We start from the raw sequence: 26,875 nt of genomic DNA, 5'->3' as shown, positions 1-26,875 counted from the left end.
GCAGGTGGCCCTGTGCTGCATACGAAAGCAGGCTGAGCAGGAGCCGGAGAAGCAAGCCAGTAAGCACGAGTGTTCCTCCACGGCCTGTCCTCCAGCTCCTGCCTCCAGGTTCCTGCCCTGAGTTCCTACCTTGGGCTCACTGATGAACTGCATGTGACCTGGGAGATGTAAGACAAATAAACCCTTTCCTCCCCAAGTTGGTATTGGTCCGAGTGTTTTGTCACAGCAGTGAAGAAACAGACTAAGACACATAGCGATTACCTCTGGGGAAGGGACTTCGCAGTAATGAGATGTAATCACAAAGAATCTTCTGGAATTTTGTTGGTAACAATTCTGAATTCTGTTATGCTGATGTTATGATTTCGCTTTTAGCTTGTGGTGTGGTTTTTTTTTTTTTTTTTTTTTTTTTTTTTTTTTTTTTTTTTTTTGTCTTTTTTAGGCAGGGTCTCCTTGTAGCCCCAGATGTCCTCGAATTCACTATGTAGACCAGGCTGGTCTTGAACTCGCAGAGATCCACTGAGTGCTGGGACTAAAGGCATGTGCCACCACGCCCTGCCTGGCTTCTGTATTTTTATGCATGTTACAGTTCAACAAAAAGTTTAAACAAAAGCTAATTGAAAAATAGCATGAAATACAAAATAGGAACCATGTCTGCTTTCATATCTCTGATGCCTTGCACCCAGCAAACTCCCACATACGAGTGGCTGAGTGAGTGAAAGGTTTTCCTCCATTTTTTTTCTCTTTCTGTTGGTAATTACAGTTCAGTAATGGCATCCATGACTTGGCTCAATGTGGTTTTGCAGCATTTATCAACCCAGAAGCTACACTGTGCAGTTGAAATAACTTGGGCCTTAGAATCAGCCAGGCCCACAGTTTAAAATATGGTTACAGCACTTACTGCCTTTGTAAACTTTTGACTTAGGCAAGTCACCCAGCCTTTTAGAAACTAGTCTTCTTCCCCTTTGAATGAATACCATCCCATTGACTAAATATGATAATTCATGTGGAACAGAACCTAGCATATTATTAGCATTGAATAAATGTCATTTTTCTTTCCTTCCAGCAACATGGCTATGGTGAATAGCTTTCGTTGTCAACTTGACACACCTGGGTAGAGGGGACCTCAGTTAAGAAACTGCCTCCCTTGAATTGGCCTGTGGCCATGTCTGTGGGACATTTTCTTAATTATTGAGTGATGTGGGAGGGCCCAGCCCACTGTGGATGGTGCCATCGTTTTGCAGGTGGTCCTTTGTTGTATAAGAAAGCAGGCTCATCACAGGCCAAAGGAGCAAGCCAGTAAGCAGCATTCCGCCATGATCTGTGCTCCAAGTTCCTGCTCTGAGTTCCTGCCTTGGCTTCCCTTGATGATGGACTGGACTGTGCCTGTAAACCAAATAAACCCCTTCTGCCCCAAGCTGATATTGGTCAGCGTGTTTTATCACAGCAATAGAGAAGCTAACTAATGTAACAGGGGACCTTCTTGACCATAGCTATGCCATGTTAAAGTTTAGGCTGACTCTAGTCTCTGAAATGATCAGGCAGTTAGCCCAGGGTATGGGAACCCATGTCAGCTGAACCCTGGTTGTCTTGGGAACAGGTCAGAATGTCCTGGACAGCACCTGCTAACTGCAGATTTATGGCTTCTGTAGGTTATGCTTGGCTTGCTTCTGCAAAATAGTAATTGTTACTTAATAGAACAGAAATTGTTAAGGGGACTCTCCACCTGTAAGCTTGGGAACTTAAGCTTTTCACCCCTGGTTATGGTTTCTGTGTATAAAAGCTTACCCTAGAGATGGCTCAGGGCTACACACTTGGGTTCTTGACACCCTTGTGTAGTAGCTGTGGCTAGTAAGGACTTTCATTTGGCAAAACTTTGAGTGGTCTTCTCTGGTGAAGCACCCCACAGCACTAAGATAATGAGACAATGCTCTTTTTTTTATTCATCCAATTTTTCTGCCTTGAATGAGCATTCCTTTTGGTTTCTCTATCCAAATAATACCCGTATGTCACTTCAAGCTCACACATTACCTCCTTCATGAAACCTCCCCTGATTTCCAGCTAAACTAGTACTTATAAAAATACTTTCCTCTCTCAAGTTCTTGGTATACTTTATCTGCCTATTATGGTACATATTAGTAACTCACTTATACCTTTAGGAGTTGCTGACAGCAGCCCTCTCATTGCAAACCCAAAGAGTAGGAATTCTAATTGGGCTATTGTGCTGAAGGCAGGCTTTCTTCGTTGAATAGCTGCACTGTGAACAGGCAGGCTGTGAAAACTTCTTTGGACCTTTGCTACTTTTTTATTAACTTCCTTTTGCACTGTAAGAAGTTCAGCTGTCTAGTCAAGCATGTGGATCCAGGGACAGGGTCAAGTTTCAGACTGCTTGACCCATCTATTGATGTAAAAGAGGCCTGTTTTGTTTGTTTTAATGACTTTTTCTTGATATTTGGGGTTTACAATATGATGTCATAAGGGAAACATATAGTAAAATGGTCAGTATAATGAACAAGTTAACATGTAGAACAGAACCTAACATGTTACTAGCATTCAGGAAACATGTTTGTTATTGTACACAGTTACTTTTTGTGACAAGAGGAGCTGAAATCTACTTATTTAACAAAAATTCAAACCATCATACAGTTTTATTAACTATATTCCTCATTTTGTACATTACATCTCTAGATTTGTTCATCTTACTTATCCGTTATTTTCTCTTATTTTTAAACTTTTTACTCCATTTATTTAGTGAGGGGCACATGTGCACACTACCCCTTGTGTGAAGGTCAGAGGACAACTTGCTGGAGTTGGTTCTGTCCTACCATTTGTGTCTTGGGGATAGAATTCAGGTTGTCAGGCTTGTCAGCAAGTGACTTTACCCAGTGAGCCATTCCCCCATGCCATATCTGTTATTTATATCCTTTGGCCAACATTTCTGCATTTTCTCCACTTTCCACCATTGTTTTTTCCCTGTCCTTATTTTTGTATGTTGCTGTGTATACATTTTTTAGCTATCTCTGCTATTTTCCTTTATGTTCAGGTCTTTAAAAAATTTTTTAGACTATAGTGTATGTTTGTACTGTGTACTTACACACACATACACAAACACTGCACTTTCTTTATTCATCTGTTAGTAGATACAGATCATTTCCATATCTTGACTATTATAAAAATCCTACAACCAAAGAAGAGACATTTCTGTTGGTCAAGTGCTTACTGTGCAAGCATGAGGACTTGAGTTCTGATCCCCAGTACCCATGTAAAAACCTGGATGTAGTGGCATGCATTTAGTGCATGGGGAAGGCAGAGACAAGAGGATCCCTAGAGCTCATTGGCCAGCTAGTCTTGCCAAATTGGTGTGCTCCAAAGTCAATGTGAGACCCTGTCTCAAAAAGTAAGGTGGCGAGCAATAGAGAAAGACACAGGCATTGACCTGTGGCCTTGACATTCACCTGGAATAGCTTATCTGTCGAGTATGCCTAGTACATGTAGGTAGAAAAACCTTCATTGACCTCTGACCCTCCCCTCACATGAACAGGTACAAACATGTACACACAAATGCTACAACCAACTTGAAAATAAAGATACTTTATGTGGTGATGATTTCATCTTCTTTGAGCATTAGTCATATGATAATTTAGTTTTAAATTTTTTTAGTGTTTTCCATAGTAACTGTATCAGTCTACGTTTCTGCTAACAGTGTACTAGGGTTCTCTTTTTTCCATACCCTCCCTAGCATTTGCTATCTTCTGTCTTCTGGATGATAGCTCTCCTAGTGGGTATAAGGTAGAATCGAATAGTGGCTTTCATTTACACTTTCTTGATGATTAGATATGTTGAGCATTGTTTCATATACTTGTTGGCCTCCCCCTTCTCCCTTCCTTTACCATTGAGAATTGAACCTAAGGCCTTGGGCATGCTAGGCTAGTGCTCTACCACTGAGCTGTATCCCTAGTCCTTGTTGGGCATTTTTATGCCTTATCAGGAAAAATGTCTGTCTAGGTCCTTTGCTCATTTATAAATTTATTTATTTTTCTTTGACTGAGTTGCAAGAGTTCTTTATAAATTTTAGATATTAATCTTTTAAAAATATTTGATTTTATTATTTTTATTTTATGTGTATGAGTGTATTGCCTGCATGTATGTGAGTGCACCCTTGTCGTGCAATGCCATGGAGGTCAGAAGAGGGCTTCGTATTCCTCTGGAACTGGAGTTAAGGACGGTTCATAGCCGCCATGTGGGTGCTGGGAATTGAATCCGGGTCCTCTGCAAGAACAGTCAGTGCTCTTAACCACGGAGCCATCTCTCCAGACCCCAATATTAATCTTTTATGAGAAAATTTGGCCTGCAAATGTTTTTTCCAGTTTGTAAGTTGCCTTGTTTTGCTAATTGTTTTCTTTGCTGTGCAGAAACTTTTATAGTTTGGTGTAGCCTCATTATTTTTCCCTAGCTCAAATAATTTTTATTTCTTTTTTAAAAACTTTTTTGTTAGTTGGTCTAGAGAGATGGCTCAATAGTTAAGAACACTGGCTGTTCTTACAGACGACCCAGATTCAATTCCCAGCACTCACATGGTGGCTAGCAACCATCCATAACACCAGTTCTAGGGGAATCCAACACCTTCTTTTGACCTCCGGGTGCACTCACACACATGCAGGCAATACATTCATACACACAAAATAAAAATAATAAATAATAAAATTAAAATACCTTTCCATTAGCATATATTAATGATAGATACTAATGCCTTTCATGAAATTTTCGTCCATGTACATATTTTGATCATACCTCATTCCCGCCCTTGCCCCACTCAAGTTGATCCCTCCTTTGTCCGTCTCGTCCCTTCTACTTTCATGTCTTTTTTTTTTTTTTTTTTCAAATCCAGTGAGTTTCATTAGGGTTTTTACAGGAACATGGATTGAGAGGTTATTAAGCCCTGAAGAAAATTTCTTTCCCCTATCCTCAGTGGATTATCCCGAACCCTTCTTCCCATTATTTATTTTTGCTTTTATAGTCCATAGAGGAGGATTGGTCTCTCCTGGCTCATCAAGGTAAGAAATCAGGAACTTAAATCAAAGTCCTAGAAGTTAAGAAAGTTAGAGTGGACCCGGTCTGTCTTATTTGCCTAGTGTGCCTTAGAGGCCTATTACATACATGTCAGTAGAAAAACCTAGTTCAGGACTTCAGATATCTTATTCTTGGTCACCTTGAATTTTCTTTCCCCATATACTGACTTTAACTTCTTTTCTAGATTGTACTTGAGGTTAGTTATTGCCAATTCCTAGCATAGTTTCCAATACTTAGGCGACATTAACAAAGTTATGTGAAATAAACACTTGCAAACCTGAAGTAACAGACTGGAGATGTAGCTAAGTTGATAGAGTGCTGCCTAGCATGCAGGAGCCCCCTGAGCTGGATTCCCAGTACCGGGTGCTGGGTGTGGTAGTGAATATATAATCCCAGAACTTAGGTGCTGGAGGCAGGAGTATTGGAGCTTTGAGGTCATCTTCATAGAGAGTTTGAGGCCAGCCCAATTTAGAGAGCCTGTCTCTCAAAAAACCAAACAAACAAAAAAAACAAAGTGGAATTATTATAAGGTCATAAGTGATTGAAAAGAGAACAAATGACATGTAATAGAAAATAGTAACCCTAGGACTTTAAAAGTAGAGAGCAAAATCTTATAAGAGGAATTCCCAGAGAATACTAAGTAGGCAGTTGTTATAAAGTATCAGGAATTATCAAAAAAATAAAATAACATGAGCTTGGAAAGATTACAATCAAGGGATAAGTTGCACCCTGTGTTTATAAGTACACTACCATCAAGGGGATTCATGATCCTTACCCATGAGATTAACTATCAGTTTTAAAAACATGTACATTCTAAAGTACAGCCGTATGTCATAAAATGACTATGACGGGGCTGGAGAGATGGCTCAGCGGTTAAGAACACTGTTCTTGCAGAAGACTCGGGTTTGCATCCCAGCACCCACGTGGCAGCTAACAACTAACTGTAACTCTGGTTCCTGGGGATCCGACAGCCTCTTCTGACCTCTGTGGGCATTGCATGACACGGTGCACTTACCTGCATGCAGGCAATATACGCATACACATAAAATTAAAAAAAATGACTATGACTACTTCAACTTTTACGTACGTTATCTCTGTGTGTGTGTGTGTGTGTGTGTGTGTGTGTATACTGGGGATTGAGCCTATTATCTTGCACATGCTAGGCAAATGTTCTACCACTGAACTACATTACCCAGCCTTCCCTCCTCCTTTTCTTCTAAAGACAGGTACTCACTGTGTATCCAAGACTGTCTTGAAACTCACTGTGTAGCCTAGGTTTGCCTCAAATTCACAGAAATTCTCCTACCTCAGCATCCTAATGCTAGGATTATAGCTGTGAGCCATCACATGCAGCTTAAAAAAACACTTCTTAAAGTCAAAGGTAAAAAGCATATTGTTGCCCAGTTTCTTAGGCTTCCACATCCTGTTGCTGACTGTTATCTTCAAGCATGCTAAGGAAATGTGTTTATTCCGTACACACCTAAGGACATTCAGACATAAATAGCCAATGATGACAAGTTAGGAGGGACATTCCAGATGAGAACCACATCCTGAAGCGTTTCTTCTTGAAGGTGAGATAAAAACTGTGAATGGATTTCTCCTGAAGATACTCTTCCCTCCTGGCACTTGTGCTATCTTTTCCTTCAAGTCCTTTTCTTATGTTTGACAGCTCCAACTTTGTTTCCTACACACTGTTTGTCTTCTTCAACTTGCTCTTTAAAACCTGATGATTCCCAGACTCTGTTTTCTCCCTCCTTTTCTTTGGATAATCTCATCCATGTTTTTACCTGTAACTAATGAATCCCAATTGCAGTCTCTACCTCTATTGCTGTTCATGAGTTATAGACTATATCTCCAATTGCCTGTGGATATCGTCACCTGAATGTTCATGGGCAACTCATACAGACTCAAACTGTGTTCACCTTTCTCTGCCCCTCCTCTTCTATTTTGCATTCTCAGTAAATGGCACTACCAGTTACCCAAGCACAAAATCTTTCTTCTCCCTGAAATATGTGATATGGGTATAATTATCTTCTTATAGCATTTCATCTACTAGGTTATGAACTACCTCCAAACAGGGGTCGTACCTAGGAACTTCATTGGTGAACTCTTTTATTTTTATATTTTGTTCTAGTTTAATTTCTGGTGTGATAAAATATTCTGATAAAAAACAACTTAGCAGAGAAAAGGTTCATTAGCTCACAATTCCACATTGCAGTATGCTATTGTGAGGACATCTCAACAGCAGGAACTTGAGATAGCTGGTCACATTTCCATAATCAAGGACGGAAGAAATAGTGCTGAGTGTGGTGGCACACACCTTTAATCCCAGCACTTGGGAGTCAGAGACAGGCAGATCGCTGAAATCGAGGCCAGCCGGGCCTACATAGTGATTTCCAGGCCAGCTGGGGCTACAGGGAGACCCTGTCTTAAAAGACAAGACAAAGCAAGCAAACAAGCAAAAAAGAACAGAAGAAATGAATATATACATACTGACTTGCTTGTTGTCAGCTCAATTGCTCCACTCTTTTTGAAGTTTTTATTTATTTATTTATTTTTATTTTATGTGTATGAATGTTTTGCCTGCATGTAAGTGCACCCATGTGTGCAATGCCTGCGGAGGTCAGAAGAGGGCATCATATCCCCAGGGACTGGAGTTACGAATGGTTGTTGGCTACCATGCGGAAGCTGAACCTGGGTCCTCTGTAGGGCAGCCAGTGCTCTTGACTGCTGAGCCATCTCTCCAGCCCCCAGTTCTTCCACTTTTATGCAGTTCAGGACTCACTGCATAGGGAATGTGCCACCCACAGTGGGCCGGGACTTCCCATATCAGTTAACTTAGACAGTCCCTCACAGACATGCTCACAGGCCAACCCAATGTAGACAATCTCTTATTGAGACTGTCTTTCTGGGTTGTATCAAGTTGATAAAGCTATCCATCACAATGTTTCCTTTTGTTTTTTTGGGAGGAGGGTGGAATTAATAATTCTGAAAGATTCTGTTTTAATTTGCTAAATCTGCCAGAGCAAAGTACCATGTAGTAGTGGTTCAAGCAGCAGAAACTTTTTCTTACCATTCTAGAGGCAGGAAGTCCAAAATCAAGTGTTGGCAAGGTTAAAGAAGGCTATGTTGTGATCCTCTTTCCTTGGCTTGTAGATAGCCATTTTCTCTCTGTCTTTCCCTATGCCTATCTATGTGTCCAAAATCTCTCCCTCCTTTTTTTAAAGATGTTTTTGGTCTCACTCTATAGCTCAGTCTGGCCTCACAATTCTCCTGCCTCAGCCTCCTGAATGCTAAGATTTGTAAATGTATACTACCAATCCTGGCTTAAGTTTCTCGCTCTGTGTGTGTGTGTGTGTGTGTGTGTGTGTGTGTGTGTGTGTTGTACATGCCCATGCACTTGTATGTGGGTACATGTTGAGGCCAGAAGACAGACTGGGTGTTGTTCCTCAGGAAGCCATAGACCTTGTTTTTTGAGACAGAGTCTCTCCTTGGCCTAGGCCTAGCCAATCAAGCTAGGCTGCCTGGTCATTAAGCTCCTGGGATCTTCCTATCTGCCTCTCCCACACTGGGATTTCATGCCACCATGTCACCCTGCTTGGTTTTATTTTTTTTTAAACATGGGTTCTAGGGTTTTAATTCAGGTCCTTGTGCTTGCAAGGCAAGGACTTTACCAACTGAACCATCTCGCTAGTCCTAAATTTCTCCTTTTTATAAGGATGCTAGCCATGTTGGTGAGCTCATTTTAACTTGTTTGCTTCTGTTAAAGGCCCTATTTCCAAATAAGGTCATATTCTGAGGTAGTAGGAGTTAGTATTTAAAAGTATTAATTGGGGACTGTAGAGATGGCTCAGCAGTTAAGAGCACTGACTGCTCTTGCAGAGGACCTGGGTTCGATTCCCAGCACCCACATGGTGGCTACGAACCACCCTTAACTCCAGTTCCAGGGACATTGGAAGCCCTCTTCTGACCTCCGCGGCACTGCACAACACAAGTGCACTCACATATATGCAGGCAATACATTCATACACATGAAATAAAAATAATAAAATATATTTTTTTAAGTATTAATTGGACCTGGGGGTGGGGGGACAGTTTGTTGTAGCCTAGCTTGACAGAACCAACTACCATAAATGATGTAGTTTATAAACAACCAAAACTTGTTTCTCTCAGTTCTGAAGGCTGAGAAGTTCACTGGCAGGTTCGGTGTCTGGAGAAGGCCCAAGTTGTAGTTTATAAACAGTATCTCGTCATTGCAGGTCATATGGTAGAAGGGGTGAGAGAGCTCTCTTGGACCTATTTTATGAGGGCACTCATCTCAGTCACCTCAAATAACCTCCCTTCTGATACCATCATCTTGGTGGTTATATCAATATATGGGTTAAATGGTGTTCATTTTTATTATAGTTCAACCCATGAAAAGTAGCAGAGTAGATTTTGCTCATTTAATTCCAACGCTTGTTTTCTGAACTAAGTTTCTAGCTTCTCTCCTCACCATCCTGGTGCTGACTCTCTAGAGAATGCCATTTGGAAGTAGAAAAGGTGGAAAGGCCACAAGCAGTTTGGCTTGACCAAGCTTAGAATGTTAGGAAACTAGTTCTGTAGATGTGGACAGAAAAAATAGCTTTGATAATATGCTATGAAACTTGGGCTTTTTCTTATCTGAATTCACAGAAGGGTTTTGAGAAAAGGGATGATAAAGATCTATTTACATTTTAGAAATATCCTTTTAATCTATTGATAGAATGGATCATGATTAGAGAGGGGTGAGAAGGAGATGCTTCTGGAGAAAAGATGACCGGGGAGGGGGAATATTTTGCAGTACATCAGGTGAGAAATCATAAAGCTTACACTAAAGGTTGGAGAGGACAGCCTTGATAGGTGGGTTAGATGAATTAGACTTGGTGACTGTGGTAAAGGGATGGAGGCTTTTGTTATTGGATGGAGAACTGGACACATGAAATGAAAGTTGGACATAGTGGTACATGCTTGTAATCCCAGCATTCGAGAAGTAGAGGCAAGAGGGTCTCAAGTTGAAGGACAGCCTGGGCTACACGGTAAGGTGGAAAGAGGGTGGGAAGGGAGAGAGAATGAATATGAGAATGAAATTTGGAAAGAATCAGTCTCTGCCTGGGGTTATTATCAGTAAGTGATAGCTTGGTTCTCAAAGTATGAAGCCGGTACCCACAGTGGGCCTACTCTCAGCATTCCTGCTTTCTAAGGTAAATCTGGCTCATTCTGCATTCTGGAGTAGCGTGCTTTGCTTTGCTTTCTCCGTACCATACTTCCTTGTTACTCTGTCAGAGATCCCTGGCTAAGAATGGGTCTCCCCTAAGCTTACCAGCCCCTTTGCAAAGTAGTTAACTTCCTGTAAATCAGTGTTCCATGCTTGGTATTTTAATATGTAAAGAACTTTATAGGATACATCCTCTTTTGAGGGGCGGTCCTTTCATTGTCAAGACACTTGAGATTTAAATCAAAAGAATGCTGTTGTTCTGGACTTGCCCTAAGACAGACACATCTAGGAGTAAAAAACTAAAGGGAATATTTGATATTAGTCTCTTTTCAGTACAAGATGTTCTCTTCTCCACATAATTTCAATAAATAACTTAAAATTGTGGGTATCCTTTAGAGACTCCTCAGTATGTGATACCTTGGCTTTCCTTGGGTACAGAGATTGAGGCAAACTGTGGATTGGCCATGCACATAGATAAATACTACTTCAGGTTGTGTATTTTTTCTAAGTCCGAAAGCTGTGACTTCTGACCAGAGTTAAGTGAGAGGGCATAGGAAGGTATACTGCTACAAGAGTTTTAAGGGGCTGAAGGGATGGCTCAGAGGTTAAGAGCATTGACTGCTCTTGCAGAGGACCCAGGTTTGATTCCCAGCACCAACATGGCAGCTAACAACTGTCTGAAACTCCAGTTCTAGGGGATCTGACACCTTCTTCTGATTGCCTTGGGCATTGCATGACACTGGTGCACTTATACACATGCAGGCAATACATTCATACACATTAAAAATAAAATAAATAAAATATTAAAAAAGAGTTTTAAAACAAAGATAAAGAACTCTCCCAAAAGCTTTTAATCAGGGGCTAGAAAGATGGCTCAGCAGTTAAGAGCACTGGGTGCTCTTGCAGAGGACCTGGACTTGGTTCCCAGCACCCACATGGCAGCTAATAACCATGAGTAACTCCAGTTCCATGGGACCTGATGTCCTCTTCTGGCCTCCATGGGCATTATATGCGTGAGTACACTTGCATATATGCAGGCAAAACACTCAAAATAAAAATGTATTTGTAAAAAGCTTTTAATAATTTGGTCCTGAAATGGATATAGCCCATAGCCCTTGGCAATACAAGCTGAAAATCTATTTAGGTGGGCACCCCTGAGCATTTTGTTTATTGGTTCTTTATGCTGAGGATTTGCTAATCAGGGTTGGTGCTTGACCCGATTGTAGGAATGAGATTTGTCAGCAATTTGTGATTCCTTAGGCTTGCCTTGCAGCTTGTCAGGTCTTATTTAGGCTGTGTGGCAGTTATGTCTTAGCACATCAGTAAACTCAGCACATCTCTGCCAGGTTTATCATTCCCTTAGGGTGGCATGTTCCTTAGGAAAGGAGGAGGAGCATCTTCCATTGCCCATCATTCTCTGCTTGTATGTATTTTCTAAATAGTTTAAGGAGAGCATAATTCTATAAGGGAGTGGGGGAGGGGAGGGAAGGGAAGGGAAGGGAAAAAAGACTTCTCAGCCACCAGAACAAATCATTTTCCTCACACACAAAACAAATCCCAGCTGTATGGCCACATGTCAGCCTCTTCATGCTGCTCCTGGGTTTCCTAAGTGGCAGAGAAAGAAAATAGTCACATGCTAACCCCTGTGCAAGATAGACCTGAACTCTCCCATCCTTTGTATCCATGTATGTGATTGTCATCATGGGAAGACAAGGTAGGCGCCTACAGGTCCTGATCCAGTCAGCCTCTGACAATGACACCTGAAAAGGGAGACCAGCTTTGGAGTAGGCATGTTCTTTTCTTCTGTTTAAACTAGTTGTATCTGAACTCAGAAAGACTTAGACTGATTAGGGGAGGGAGAGAATTATGATTGGTGAGGCCCTCCGCTAGTATCCCCATGACACTATGTAGTTGCTTTAGTTGAAGAGGAATTCTGTACACCAGGTGGTATTCTGACTAACCCACCCATTCAGCTCTCCTTTAGAGCTCCTGCTGCTCTGAACCTTCCTACAACTCTGCGTGTCAGTGTCTCATGTTGAATTTCCATCTTGACTCATCTGTCTCTAGGCGAAGATTCCTGCAAAGATCTAAATGGGGAACCAGACCTTGAGAATGTCTGTTGAGAGCATTTCACAGCTCTGGATAAATGCCTTTCCCTTCTTAACCCAATCTGTTTTTCCAGCTCTGCCCAGCTAGCTCCTGAGCAGCCTTGATTTGAGGAAGTTTCCCAGCTGAGGTGGGCGCTATGTTACTTCTTACTCAAAAAAGCACCCATCCTCTTAGCCTACTGAGGATTACCAAGGGCCAGGTCACTGTGACAAAGGGAGCTGCATTGCTGCCCATACAGCCAAGGAAACAGAAATTACCTACTTACCCCAAAGGAGATCTGGTTATCCTTTGATTGTGTGATGTCTGAAACTTAGCCCTGTAAGATTGTGAATAAAGGAGCACCCCACCGCCCTTTATTGCCATTGCTTAAGGCTGACTATCGTTTACCACATTTCCCATGTGTCCTCTGTATTAGTTACTTGTTTCATTGTTGTGACAAAATAACTGACAAAAAGCCAACTTCAGGAAGGAACGGTTTATTTAGGCCTACAGTTTGAGGGTGCACTCCATTGTAGTTAGAAAGGCATGGTAGCAGGCATATGAGGCAGCAGGTCATATTGAGTGTACAGCTGGGAAGCAGAGAGAGATGAATGCTGGGACTCTACTTGCTTTTTCCTTTTTAAATGCAGTCTGGGACCCCAGCCCATGGAATGGTGCCACATTCAGGGTGGGTCTTCCTGCCTAAGTTAACCCTCTCTGAAAAATGTCCTCACAGACATATCCAGAGGTAATATCATCCAGATGATTCTAAATCCCATCAGGTTGACAGAATTAATGATCACACCCTCCTTGTTTTTGTTTAAACATGGGAAAATGATAAGCACAGGGGTAATTTGTGGTCAAAGACATGAGCACTCATGTGAAGTCTAAAGACTAACTGGTGATAGCCAAATTTGTTATGCTTCCTGGTGTCTTAAACATATCTTCCATTCTCTGAGCCTTTGTTTTTCCTGAAAATGAAACTGCTTAGAAGATGGGCTGAATGTGTTGGGTAGCCAGATGAACTAGACAGGGTTCATTAGCCTTTGTAGTACTACCTGAAGCCTCAGCCAGGCCCTGGAGCCACTAGTGAATGGGAAAGAGGTAAGTTGTTTAGGCAGTGCCCTGGTCTAGGGAACTTCCTGTTTTGACAGTGTAATTCCTCAGTATAGAAGGCCTGGACCCCAATCTCATAAGGACACTCACTGCTCTGGACTCCCATGCTTGGCTACAGCATAAGGAGGGAATTCTCATTTAATCAGTCTTCCCTCCATTTATGTTCAGCCCTTTCTTTACCTCTTTCTCCTGGCTCAAGCCAGGGAAACTCCACAGTAAATTGGCTGTGACTTCCACTGAAATTTGACAGTTTTCAAGCTATTTTCTTCCTCTGTATTTAGATGTGGTATAGCTGCACTGTCAGCCCTTATCTCTTCTGTCATCCAGCCAGCTCCCAACTGGGTTAGGAGGTATTTGCTCTGCTGTCAGTGTTGGCTGCATAATGAGGTGGATGGTTAAAAAATGGGTTGTTTGGCATCTCTTGGAGTCTAATTTTTCTTCCTTGGTTGAGGGGGAAGCAATGTTATTAGAAGAAGGCAGTGAGGAGGCAAATGTTGGCTCTGAAATCAACCCTTTCTCCTCAGGATCTTGGATAAGCCAAGGAAATCACTGTCAATTTGAAATCTTATTTTGAGCTAGGCATGGTGGCTCACACACCTCTAAACCTAGCACTGGGGAGACTGAAATAAGAGGATCACAAGTTCCAGGCCAGCCTGGGCTACACAGTTCAAAGCCAACCTGGACTACAGAGTGAGACCTTGACTCAAAGAACCAGAAAATTAAATACATAAAAATAAAATAAAATCTTTGTTTTATTTATCCTATACAACTGCTTGTTCTGCAGTGATGCTCTCAAGATGGTCCCCATAGACATGCTACCTGATTTCTGGGTTAAAGGGACTTGAATGTCCCATAGATTGTCATAGGAATGTTGCAGGCAGTAGAACTTGCAAATGCTGAGTAAATCATATTTGCCCACCTACTTTTGACTGAGACCTAAGGAAGACAAAGGCCTTTTTTCATTCTTCCAAGCTCAGAGATGATAGAAGAAAAACAGCTCCCCTGGACTGTTACTGGCAGTTTAGTGTTAGGCACAGGAAACAACATTCTTTGGTCTGTGGTTGCAAAGTGGAAAGAGGCATCTTGTTTCATGTAGTTGGTACTTTATGGTCCAGAGCTTCAAGGGTCCCCAGGTTATACTTGGACATTTTGTTACTGTGAACAACTTGAAGACAAAGACATTCGATTTCCTAGTTATCCTACCTAGAATTGTTGACTTGTTAGGAATTGGAACCATATGAGGGCCATTGGGCTAGCAAAATCTCCATGGTAGGGCTGCCCTTTGGCAAAGGGTTGGGAAATTTTGGATCATGAAAACAGGGTAGTAAACTTTAGACAGCTTTAGGTTGATATGGTATCACTTTTGTTGCTGAGTTCTGAATTCAGAATCCAAAGCAGTCTTTGGTTTTGACTGCTGAATTGAGGATCCATCCTAGCTAACTCATTTTACTCATTGCTCCCTCCTCCCTAATCCTTGTATCAGCATAGCCTATGGGTGCTCCCAGCAGGTGGCTGTTCCCAAAGTGCTATACTGATTGTGAACTCTGAGAAAAGGGCACCATGTGATATGAACTGCATGTGGCACTCCTTCAGTTTCTCTGAAGGCTGTGGCAGATCATATACATATAAAGCAAGCCAACCTAGAGCTTATTTCAGTAGACAACTGTCTGTATTGTGCTGTAGCAATTTCTTGTTGTATTCTGGGTTCTCTCTGAGATTTGGAGCTCCTCAACGTATAGGGCTCAGTCTTACCTCTCTCTCGGTCTATGGCTTAGACATGAGGGAGGTGTATAGACAGGAGAGAAGGAAGGAAGAGTAGGAAGAAAGAAGGAAGAAAATGGGGGGAGGGAGAGAGTAAGATCTATATTTAGCAAGAGAGAGAGAGAGACACTCACCAAGGGTGTGTGAGTGAGCTTGCTGGCAAGCGTTGTGTATGCGTGAGTGTGCTGGGAAGAGGGTGTGTGTGCCAGCAACGTGTGAGGAGGGGTGGTGCCCTATGGGAGGGTGCAGGCAGGCAGGAAGCAGCTGGAGAGGAGGAGGAGCAGCAGCAGGAGCTGGAGCTGCCCTGCTTTCCGCTCAGTCTAAAGCACGGAATCGATTGGGTTGGAATTCCAGACCTAGCTGAAGTTTAACTGCTGTTGCCTTCAGCGGGCTGGTCTTCTGAATCCCCAGAGAGGTGTGGACCAGATTGGATTTCTAGATTTGCAGCTCCGAGCTCCTGCCCGCCTTCACTGAGGGGATTTCTCTGCTAGGCATTGTTCCTATCATCAACTTTGCACGGAGGAGCCAGCTAGCCAGCTGCAACTGCGAATAATAGCTCCTTGGCTCTGTTTGTGGATTGGGCAAGCTGCTGCGCTGTGGCTCTTAAAGTTCATCCTGTGGCTGCTTTATCAAACCTAGGAGTGCTTCTGAATGGATTACCTTTCAAAGGCAGCACTTCATTCTAAAACTTGAGAATTTGTCGCTTTAATGTTGTTTTCTTATTTTTTTTTTTCTTTTAATTTCCTTAACCTTCTTTTGGTCGCAGCAGCAAGGTAAGTGGTATTGAGTATATGACTGGCTGAATGACAAGCAGAGACCAAAGCAATGCATTTGTGGGTGGAATATGGAACAGCCACATTAATTACATAACTGTTTGAGCCAAGTTGCTGGTGGGGGTCATTAAAATGAATGAAAAATAGCATACTCAGCACTGAGGTAGAACCTTCACATGCACGTATTTGTATCCAATAATCTGGCCACCCTTTCCTCCTGGGTACTCAGCTGTATACCTACAAATAACCTATCCACTCCCATTGGATATGCATAATTTTCCTCTCTTGATATGTCCGTATGTGTCTATAACTTACCTAGCTGGTTCTATCCTGTATGTACACTGCATATTGACAACCTTTTCATTCATCTTATATGAATATACATACGCTATCTCTTCCTCTGTGTACATTCATATATAGAGATCATCTGTCTCTTTATGCATTTATACATGTACTTAGGTAACCTTCCTATTCTCAAGTATATTTAAAAACCTTTCCATATTCTGTACACGTGTGGAGAGAGCCTATAATGTCTTGTCTAATGTGTACACCCCTCTCGTGTGCATGTACCATATAAACAGAAAAGTCCATCCTGAGTTTTCCCAGCCTTGAGTGTGTGCACGCATGCATATCATTTGTCTATTTATGTCATGGATGTGTAGTTAAAGAGCCCTAACTTTGTAATTTGAAAACCTACTTTTAAATTCTAACCTTTCTCAGTGGCCTTGGTCAAGTTTAATTTGGCTTGCCTAAGCTCTATTTTTCTCTTCTTTGAAACCAGAATAGTAATTCTTCTTGCCTCATAGGGTTGTGATGATGAACAGAATCATGTAAATTGAAGATTCTAAGTGAATACATCTTTTACCATTATTACATGCCCTTCTAGTAGTGCACCTTGGACCTGATACATTGAGATTATGTTTGTCTATGTGAAGAGGTAGCTTCTGTTGAGCTAACCATGTTTGTCTTATAGTTTTGCCCAGAATATTGGAAAGAAGCTACACAGAGCCACAGGAAGTTGAGAAAGGGTTGGATTAAGAGGGAGAAAAGGTCTCATCTTTTGCAGGTTAAGGCTTGATACTTAGTTCTTTATATCTTTGAGGGGGGTTGAACCTGTCCCCAAGCAGAAAAATGCAGCTTCCAGCTAGAATCAAAGTAAATAGGTAAAAAAATGAGTGAAAGTAGTGAAGCTGCCCATTGCCACTGAGATGACAGTCTGCTCTTTGCAGTGAGTACCTACCACCATGTTTTGACTTTATAGAGTATCTTCTACCCTAGATTTCTAGACCTATGTTGTTCCATATGGCAGTCACTGACCACATGTGACTGTTTAGTTAGTCTACTTTCTTTTTTTTTTTTTTCCCCTTGGGGGAGGGTGGCAGGGTTTCCTGTAGCTTGGGCTGCTTGAACTGGCTATTTAGGTGATGATGACTGAAATTCTGATCCTTTTACTCTGCCTCCCAAGTGCTGGGATTGGGCCAGCAAGTTGGCTCAATGGGTAAAAGGACTTGCATGTTCCAAGCCTGATGACCTGGATTCAGTCCCCAAATCGGACAAGGTAACAGCAGAGAACCAACTCTCCACACATGCCATGGTGTGTGCACACACACACACACCCACACACACCCACACATACCCACATGCTTGGATTACAGGCAGGTACTGCCATGCCCAAGCTGGTTAGTTTACTTTGAGGTATGCTATAAACATAAAATATATATGAGATTTTAAGGAGTTAGTATTAAAAAAAGAATTCAAATATGCAATTAATGATTTTTATCTTGATTACATGTTGAAGTAATTATTTTGAATTTGAGGTTAAATAAAACATTGAGATTAATTTCACCTATTTCTTCTTACTTTCTTATATGCCTACTAGAGAACTTAAAATACATAGGTGGGCTCACATTGTATTTCTGTTGGACACTGCTGCTCTAGGCCCATCACTAACACAAGGACCAGTGCACCGTCTCATGCTGGAGTGGCAGATGGGAGACATCCAGCAGCCCTGGGGCCTCTCCCCACCAGTCTCATATGCTGGGGAAATATTAGCTAATTCACAGTCTGGTAATCTTTGTCCTGAGTGAATTCCCAGAAAATTGAGAATAAATGTTACTGGGACGAGGTTTCCAACTTAGTTTTACAATGAGAACAGGTTGTTAGCTATCAATCTAAAAGGAAACCTTGACCTTGAAGTTAGCATGTTGTCATGGAAACAGAAGTGGATCAGAAAGTAGGAAACCTAGAGTCTATCTAGTTCAGCTCTACCATCAATTCCTTATTCTTTCCATGGCATGGAGTTCTCACTGTTTGCCAGGCCCTGCGCTTACCATAGTGAGGCCCTGTACTAGGCATTTGATTTTGGTAACAAACAAAACATATTTTCCTATATGTAATATGGTTCATACCCACTGTGGGCCCTTAAACAAGAACTTCCCACTCAGTAACAACAAGGCTGTCACGTGGTAACTAGGCTTTTGAGAAGCTAGAGTATTTGTCCTACATAATGCTTTCAAGTTCAGAATTTAGAAAAACATTATGATAGTCAAACAAAACCACTCCATAGGCTCGACCACAAGATTGTTGAGAGATGGCACATTCTAGAAACTATGGATCTTACTAAGCTCCTGATCCTAGGGCATTCTCTTTTCCTTTCATTAATCTCACTCCTTAGAACATGCCCTGATCACGTTCTTCTGATAAGATACTCTAGGAATTGATTCTTTCCCACAGATTGACATCCTGAGAATGCTTCTACCTACTATAGTCCTAGGAATCACTCCTTTCCTCTTACCATATTTGCCTTACAGCGCAATTGGTAAATGGCCCAGAATCATATGTCCTCATTTGGGGGTCTCAGAGCTTTTGGCTTACTGCCTGCTGTGATTGTTTAACACAAATTGAGAGCTGCTTTCTATGTGTTCGTAGAATCCTGGCCTATTTCCCATGGGCTCCTGATTGTTTTCTTCAAGCCAAGATTTGGGTCAGAGGCAATTTTTACAAGGAAGAGTCACATTCTTAATCTTGTTTATTTGACAAGTCAGAGAGAGGAATAAAGGAATCAGCCATTTCAGAATACTAAAGAATTTTTCTCTTTAGTAACCTGGTGCTGATTAAATGTAATTTAAGTATCTATTCCCTGCTCTAATTCTTAGCTTCTCATTATTAAAGCTTTAACTTTTCACTTAATTCATTTTGTTTTTCTGTATTCCTTTTTCAAGTGCAGATAGCATCCCTATCCCAAAAGGTGGGCTTATTTTCCCCAGTATCAGGCATTTTTTAGGAAAAGAACACAGAAATCGTATGATCATTTCAGTGTATGCGTGAAGTTTGGAGAATTGGCCAGAGTGGATAGGCCAACAGGATAGACAGAATGATAGACTGACTACCTTGACGACAACTAGAAGGCTGGATTTGAGCTGAAGATGCACCAGAGCCCCTTTTGCCCTCTCCCTGCTGAAATACTCTCCCTGGCCTTATCCATCTTGGTTTTGCGTCTGACTTCTTTCCTGTTCTTCACTCTTGTATTAAATGCTTACTTTTAATTTTAACTTGACAATAACATACATCATTTCATATTGTCATTCATTTTCATCAGTGGAGAATGATGAACCTTAACATATTAGAGAGCAGAGACTGTTTCTTATATTCCTAGCATGGCTTAATGCTTGGCATCTTCTTCATGTATTTACTAATTCAAATTGACTCAGAGATCAGATGGTCCTTCCACAGTTTGGCGCCTGTCATTTCATTCCTGTAAATAGTCTAGCAAAGAAGAGACTTAGGAAGAAGGCTGGTAGGTCTCCTGGCCCTAGGCATTGCCCTTTTCTGATGTTCTCTTGAGCTCTGCAGCAAAGGGACTGAATAATCTTCAGGTATCACACTGAGTTTATCTCCTGCTTCAGAGCCATGAAGACCTGGATGACTGAGTGAATTTGGTGCCATGTAGAACGTGTATGCCCAGTAGGTGATTTTTAAATTCAGTTCATAGAGAGACAATGACTACCTGGCTACCAGAAGAAGGTTTGGAGGGCTTTGTTTGTTTGTTTGAAATGGAAGCAAGCCTCTTTGTTTGGGTCTGGGAGAAGTTGCTATGGTAGCTCTAGTTGGAAATTTCCAATTTGTTAGTGACTCTGCCTTCAGACCTTTAAGGAGGCCACAGGGCAGTGGCTGTGCTATTTATCCTCTGTGTGGCTAGCTAGCCAGTAGCTAGCCAGTGTCATGGCCTCTGCACATGGAGAGGACTCTTCCGGAAACTATGCCAAGTCTGTCTGGAGTACTGATATGAGGGGCAGAACAGGTAGGTGTCAGAATATCCTGACAACTGCCTCATCTAGACTAAAATGGGGCTTGCCTTGGAGGACGTGGAAATGAATCTGTGAATCACCATAGAAAGGAAAAGCTTGCCTTCTTTATAGCCTTTTGCTCCTCTTCATGTTGTAAGCCTGCCCAAGAGAGGATGTCAGACTTCCTGACCCCCGAGTGAAGTATTGGAAACAAAATGATTTGCTCTTCCTTTTCTTCAACAAAGAAAACTTATAAAAGAAAGCAGGAGCAACTAAAAGGATAACACTGTACTGGACAGACATTAGAAGGGACTTGGAAAGAAGTCAGGGGCACAGATAGAAGACATGGTTCACTCAAATAATAGGTGACTGGATGTTTGGCTTAGATAATGGTGTCCATGCTTCTTTGGCTAAAAGACTCACTGTATCTGTAATAACAATAATACTGCTGTGTTTTGCAGTTTTGCTAAGTATCCGTTTTCTCCTTTTAGTTTTGTAACATTCCTGTAATTATTTCCTCCACTTTACAGATGAGGAAACTGATATACAGAAAGGACAAAAGTTTAGTCCAAGGTCAAGACTTAAACTTAAGTCACTGGATTCTCAGTCCAATAGCACTTGCTCATGGCCTTATGTGGTTATACACAGAGACTCCATCTTTGTTTAGTAAGCAATCTTTCTTCTTTGCGACCATCTTTAAAAGGTTAACTGACAGGTCCAGCTCTTGTAGAACCACTGAGTTCAAGGCTAACACCAGGTACTAAAACTAAATCCCGGTATGGCTGGGGAATAAAAGGAATGCTTTTGGAAATATAGATGTTGTATTTGTGGGAGAAGAGAAGGAAGAATTTGAGGTAATTAGAAGAATTGCCTAGGAAACTGGCATCAGACCCAAACCTAAGAATTCAGATTGTATCTATGGAGTATCCAGAAGGCTAGACTGACTAGGCATGTGACTGATCCTGACTTGAGAACTGAGGTAAATAATGGAGAAACTGGACTTCTTTCCAGCCTCACAGGATAGGTAACTTATTTAGATGAGGAATTCCTTGTTAAAGCAGAGTTCTTATGAGAGTTGGAGAGAAGGCAGAAAGATAGGAAAGGAGAATTCATCTCATTTCCATCTTTGGTTCTTGACCTAGTTATTTCCTGTAAAAAGCACCAGCTTCATCTTTATCCCAAGTCCCTTCTGCTTCTTCTTAATGTAGAGAGGTGCAGTGCTTTTAAATTTCAGGCCCATAAACTAGTTATTGGCAGTGACTTTTCCTGAAAATGAGTTGCCATGAAAACAATCAGTTTTTGTTCTTTTTTTATTGTTTTTGTTTTGTTTTATTGAGACAGAATCTCCCTGTAGCCCCAGCTGGCCTGGAACTCCTTATGTAGACCAGGCTGGCCTGGAACTCACAGAGATCCACCTGCCTCTGTCTCCCGAGTTCTGGGATTAAAGGTGTGCACCACCACACCAGCATCAGCTTTTGTCTTTAAGTCAGTTTTTCCCTTTTAGTATTAATTTGGGCAAAATAAAAGAAGGTAAGGGTCAGGTATGGTGGTATACACTTTTAATCCCAGTGCTTGGGTGGCAGAGGCAGATGACTTTCTGAGATTGAGGCCAGACTGGCCATTATAGCAAGTTCCAGGCCAGCAGGAGCTACAGGGAGATCCTGTCTCGAAAAGAAAAGAAAAGAAAAGAAAAGAAAGAAAAGAAAACAGAAAAGAAAAGAAAAGGTAAGGGTTTAGAAGATTTAGAAATCATGATGAAATGTAAAAAAATAGGGATACTATCTCATGTCAAAGAATGTAAGGGTGATATATGTCTGTCACTCGCTTATCTATCCCTTGCAGAGTAACCTAGCAAGACCAGAGAGTATTGGTAATGCACATGCATCTTCTAGATGTCTGCTTTCCCCTCTATTCCACTCTACACTTTTCACCTTCCTAATAAAGAAGAATCTTGTGCCCTCCTCTTATAAGATAATGATCAGCTTCCCCTCTGTACTATAATTACCAATGACTTAGTACCTGGGACAAGGCTGGTGGCAGGTCTTGTCTTCAGCAAAGCAGCCCGTAGTCCTGTGTAATGTAGCCAGTTCCCTGTTTGCCCCATGCATTGCTCTCTCCAGGCCAATCAGAGGATTGTAGCAACCCTCTGTTCTTGAGATGTGGCAGTATGCTGGCAGGCGCTTAGGGTAGTGCCTTGAAGGATCCTCTGTGTGCCAGAAAAGCTGAACCTTGGTATTTATTTAACTGCACCAAGCTGCGCCTGAGCCTCCTTCATCTGAGTCAGTTGTGAATGGTTGCTATTATTAAACAAAGGAAAATACTTTGTGCTGTAAACATAGATAGGGATAATCTATTGACTAGTTTACCAGAAAAACAAAATGGATAAGAAAGAAACATTTCATGTCTTGTCTTTACATTGTATGTGTGATTTGAAGTCTGGTGGTTAAACATGTACTTACTCATCCCTGAGTCAGACCCTAGTACTGAATTTTGTGAAGGTTTAAGTAAAAGCCACTCATTGACCTTGCCTCACCCACCTCCCAGAGGCTTTTCCCAATATTGATGCCTTTGGAACATTAAATATTTGATTTGGTTTTGTATTAATATTCTAAAGGGAAGCCAAGAAGAGAACACTGATTTCTTGTAGCCTTTAAGGCTAAGGTTGGAAGGCTGGTCAGGGTGGGTTTTTATTGTTTTTGAAGGCAGTGGTCTTATCTCTGCTTGATGCTTGATTCTGATTTAAATTTCCTGTTTCTTTCTGATCTGAGTCCACAATTTTCCTTTTTTCACTAGCTACAGGATAAAAGTCAAGACAGGATCCAAGGGCATGTGCCAGGTTTGAAGGCCACACATGAGGTCATTCCAGGCAGCACTGGTGGCTAAGCCTAAAGCATCAGTCAGCAATAATTGCTAGAAACAGACAAAAAAAAAAAAAAAGCAGGGAAGGCCGTTATCTTCCAAGGCACTTTCTTGTAAGCATCCTGACAAGAAAGAACCAAAGAACAGCAACAATGAAACGATTGTTGCGAGAGTCAGAAGAAGAAATCATGGTCACCTTGGGACCTTCATCCAGCCTTTCACCAGATAAGGTAAAGGCAGAGACTATGTGTGGCAGCAAGAACAAGTCTTCAGGCCCTACTAGATCCTTATCAGAGGATAGCTTTGCGCTTCCTTGCTGTGGATCCACAGCCTCATCCACTGGTGGAGAGAAAGATGGGGACCTGGCCCAGCTTTGTAGCTTTGGGCAACAGGTGAACAGCCATCTTCCTCTGGCCTCTGCTGCCTCTGTGTCAGGGTCTGATTCTCAGGAACTTTCATCTGCCAGCATTACCACAAACTGTCAAGATCCCTCAGAGAGAAACCAAACAAGGCCCCCTTTGTCCAGAAGTTCTGACCAAAGGTGTAGCTGTGAACAGCAAGAGCCTTTGGGGGATGTAGTGGAGTACATCATCAGAGAGCTGCAAGGCATCAGCCGTCTTCAGAGTGAGATTGCTGAGCTCCGGCAGCACTTGAGCCAAGTCCGGGGCTCTGTTGATGAAGTGTCTAGCTGTGTAGACTCAGTACTGAGTGAAATAGAAGGCTTGCATGTGGGCAGCAGCTCCCTGGCCAAGGTAGGTGAGGGGGAAAAGGCCCAGGAACCCCATGTAGGAAGACCCAGAGAGGAAGCCATTCTTTATCTATATGGACTTCCTGAACATGATGGGGAAAACACTATGGAACTTGTGAACAACTTCCTAGCCAAGCATCTCTGTATTAATGGCATGCAGTTCAACAGGTACATCAGAGAGGCATACAGGGCAGGCACAGCTCCTGCCCCCAGGCCCACGGTGGTGAAACTCGTCCATCTAGAGCACAGAGACTTCATCTTGCAGAAATCCATCCTCTTGCAGAGTGTCGGGGTCAGGGTTGCCACCAGAGAAGATCCAGGCTGGCCACAAGGCTATAAGAATCCCCCAGAGGAGTCTGTATCATGCTTGCAACAGCGTCAAGATCGTAGTTGGAATTCTTTAAACCAGGATAAACCAGGTCTTCAGATGGAAACAGGGAATAGAAGATGCACAGTGGGACCATACCAGATGAAGACCCAGAACCAACATAGGGAGCATCAGGCTTCTGAGCAGCAAGACCTTTGCTTCCTACTGAAGGACAACCTAGCAAAACAGAGTGATGTGACTAAGGCAGAGGATGAGGTAAAAGGAACATCAGGAGCATCCCAGGTAATCAGTGACCATTGTGATGAACTGTCACCCCTCCAACAATTTGAGCATCCTTCCTCAGTGTTAATCTCAAAAACAGAAGATTGTGGGAAATCCCAGATTTTCAAACAGAACAGCCAAGAACTTGCAGCATATAAAGTGAAAAAGCTACAAAATGATTGTAGTGATGAAAGTGTGGACAGCAGCTGCCTGCCATTGTCTGGGTCACTGAAAACAGACGGGGTAAATGCAGAGGACAAGCTTCTAGGCTGTGAGGCTAGGCTTGATATTCTGAGCTCAAGGCAGCTGGAGGACCTTTTGGCAGACAAGTCCAGGAGGTCTGCAACTCTGAGCTCTGGCCGAATGATGGAGGAAATGATCATAGGACCTGATACTTTTAGTAACATGGTTCATATAGACCTGAATGAAGAAGAGGAATGCACTGTTCAGGTCCTTAAGGATGTTCTTGACAAGTCCTCCACCTCCCTGGGTGGCTCGGAGGAGGGTGAGGATGTGGAAATAAAATTTTACACAACTAAGCTGAGCCGAGCAATTCACCACTTTCGTTCAGCTCTGCAGGGAGTGTTTCAAAAGCTGGACAACAGTGGGTCCATCAGTCCTGAGGACCTAGAAAGTAATGAGAATGGGTCCCAGTCAGGGAACAGTGATCGACTTCTAGGGACCTTGAGTTCAGGGGGTACCCACAGTTGTTCCACAGACAGCCCTGGAAGTCAAGAGAGTGAGAGCTTGCTCAGTATGGTGTTTGGTGGAGCAGGCATCTCTACACAGGATGACCAAACCCCTCAAGATGCAAACAACTTTTCTCTTACTTCTAATAACTCCTCTCTTGCAAATTCATTGCCCATATTCCCTCTGGCCCCATGTCTGGGATTTGAGACTTGTTCCAGGCTTGACTCTCCTAATCAAGGCAAACTGAGCTTAGAGCAAGTGTGTGCAGAGACCATTTACCTCAACAAGTGCATCAACAATTTTAAAAATGTTCTAAGAGAGAAGAAACTGAGGCAGAAAAAGCTTTTGCAAGATCTAGTACAGGAGGCAAATCATCTTTCAGTGGAAGATATGCCTTCAGGTATTCTGTTTCTATGTAATGGGATCCTAGCTGGCTCAGTATGGCCTCCATCTGGGCAGCTTGAGACCTGAATGGTGGCGAGTTTCATAAAGTGATTGGGGCTGCTCCATGGTTTGAATAAGTCTAAATTACTCGAATATAGACCTTAAGCAAATCTATGGGAGCTGGAGGGAAAGAGGGTTCTAAAGTAACAGGAGGGAGGTTCTAGATCCTGTCCTTAGGGCATTTCAATATATTGGGGGAATTATAGTAGTAGCTTTTCAAAAGAAGGAGGAACATTTGAGCAGAAGTAGGTTGCAGCTGTAGGACTTTTAGGATATTCAGGTGTAGAGTAGATATGGGAAGCAAGAATGGGAAATGAGACACATTTATTCCTTGGTACCATAAGGGTAGAAAAAGAATTTTATGTTGCATTTTAAAAATTATTTTTCATGATCTTCTTTTGAAAGCTTGCCATTTCCCCAGCAGTTGATGGTGCTTCTCTGCATCATGGTCCCTGGAAATTTCCTACCCTTATCTGTCTCCTTCCTAGTCCTGGCCTTGCCCACTTCTGACTTACTTCTGATTTGAAGTGTCCAGGAGCAGATTGCTTATAGTACTGGCCCTCCCAAGGGCCTAGCTGCCCTCCATAGGCTATATTCCCTTTCCCTGGCTACATGAGAATTGAAGAAATAAATATGTTTTGTGACTATAGGAAATGAGAGAACCTTTTTTCCTAGGCAGTATGGAAATACGTAGTTTTAAAAATTTCTTCTCCCAATCAAAATTAAATTTATCCAAAGAGCATATGCTATATTCATCCAATTTAAAATGTAAATGGGGTTATCCTCTTTTGCATATAATCTGATTAGTTTTCCCAAGACAGAACTAAAATTATGAAGCATATTGTGTTGGCAAAGGTGTGAGGGATTGGTACTCATGCAGTGCTGGTAGAATGGGGTGTAAATTGGTATAACCTCTAAGGAAAGCATTTGGCAAGATTTATCAACATTATAAATATGTTGATATACAACACACACACACACACACACACACACACACACACACACACACACACACACACACACAGACCACTCCTGCCCCTCGTGTCTCTCTCTCTCTCTCATGTCTGTCTCACACACACACACACACACACACACACACACACACACACACACCCCTTTTGAGCCCTTAGCCTTACTTCCAGAAATGTATCCTGCAGACATATTTTCACATGTGGAAATGGCATATGTACAAACAAGGCTATTTTTGGAGCATTGTTT

General features: G+C 42.1%; 1 protein-coding gene across 7 annotated transcripts in view; it reads left to right on the top strand.

Annotated features, from left to right (window-relative positions):
- Nucleotides 1–26,875, top strand: part of Unc13b (unc-13 homolog B) — a 241,504-nt gene that overhangs the window by 170,246 nt on the left and 44,383 nt on the right. For 2 of the 7 annotated variants that reach the window (XM_029567940.1, XM_008842391.3), the window contains exons 1-2: nucleotides 15,593–16,041; nucleotides 23,121–25,613. The exons of the other annotated variants lie outside the window; for them this stretch is intronic. In XM_029567940.1, the coding sequence (XP_029423800.1) occupies nucleotides 23,339–25,613 (2,275 nt within the window). In that variant the 5' untranslated portion in view covers nucleotides 15,593–16,041; nucleotides 23,121–23,338. Of the gene's footprint in view, nucleotides 1–15,592; nucleotides 16,042–23,120; nucleotides 25,614–26,875 lie in introns of those variants that run through there. 7 annotated transcript variants of the gene reach the window in all.

This window comes from Nannospalax galili, unplaced genomic scaffold, assembly GCF_000622305.1.
Source record: "Nannospalax galili isolate Female #2095 unplaced genomic scaffold, S.galili_v1.0 scaffold341, whole genome shotgun sequence".
In the NCBI taxonomy this organism is placed as follows: Eukaryota; Metazoa; Chordata; class Mammalia; order Rodentia; family Spalacidae; genus Nannospalax; species Nannospalax galili.
Note: the sequence above shows the minus strand (reverse complement) of the source record. Positions and strands in the feature narration are given on the sequence as shown.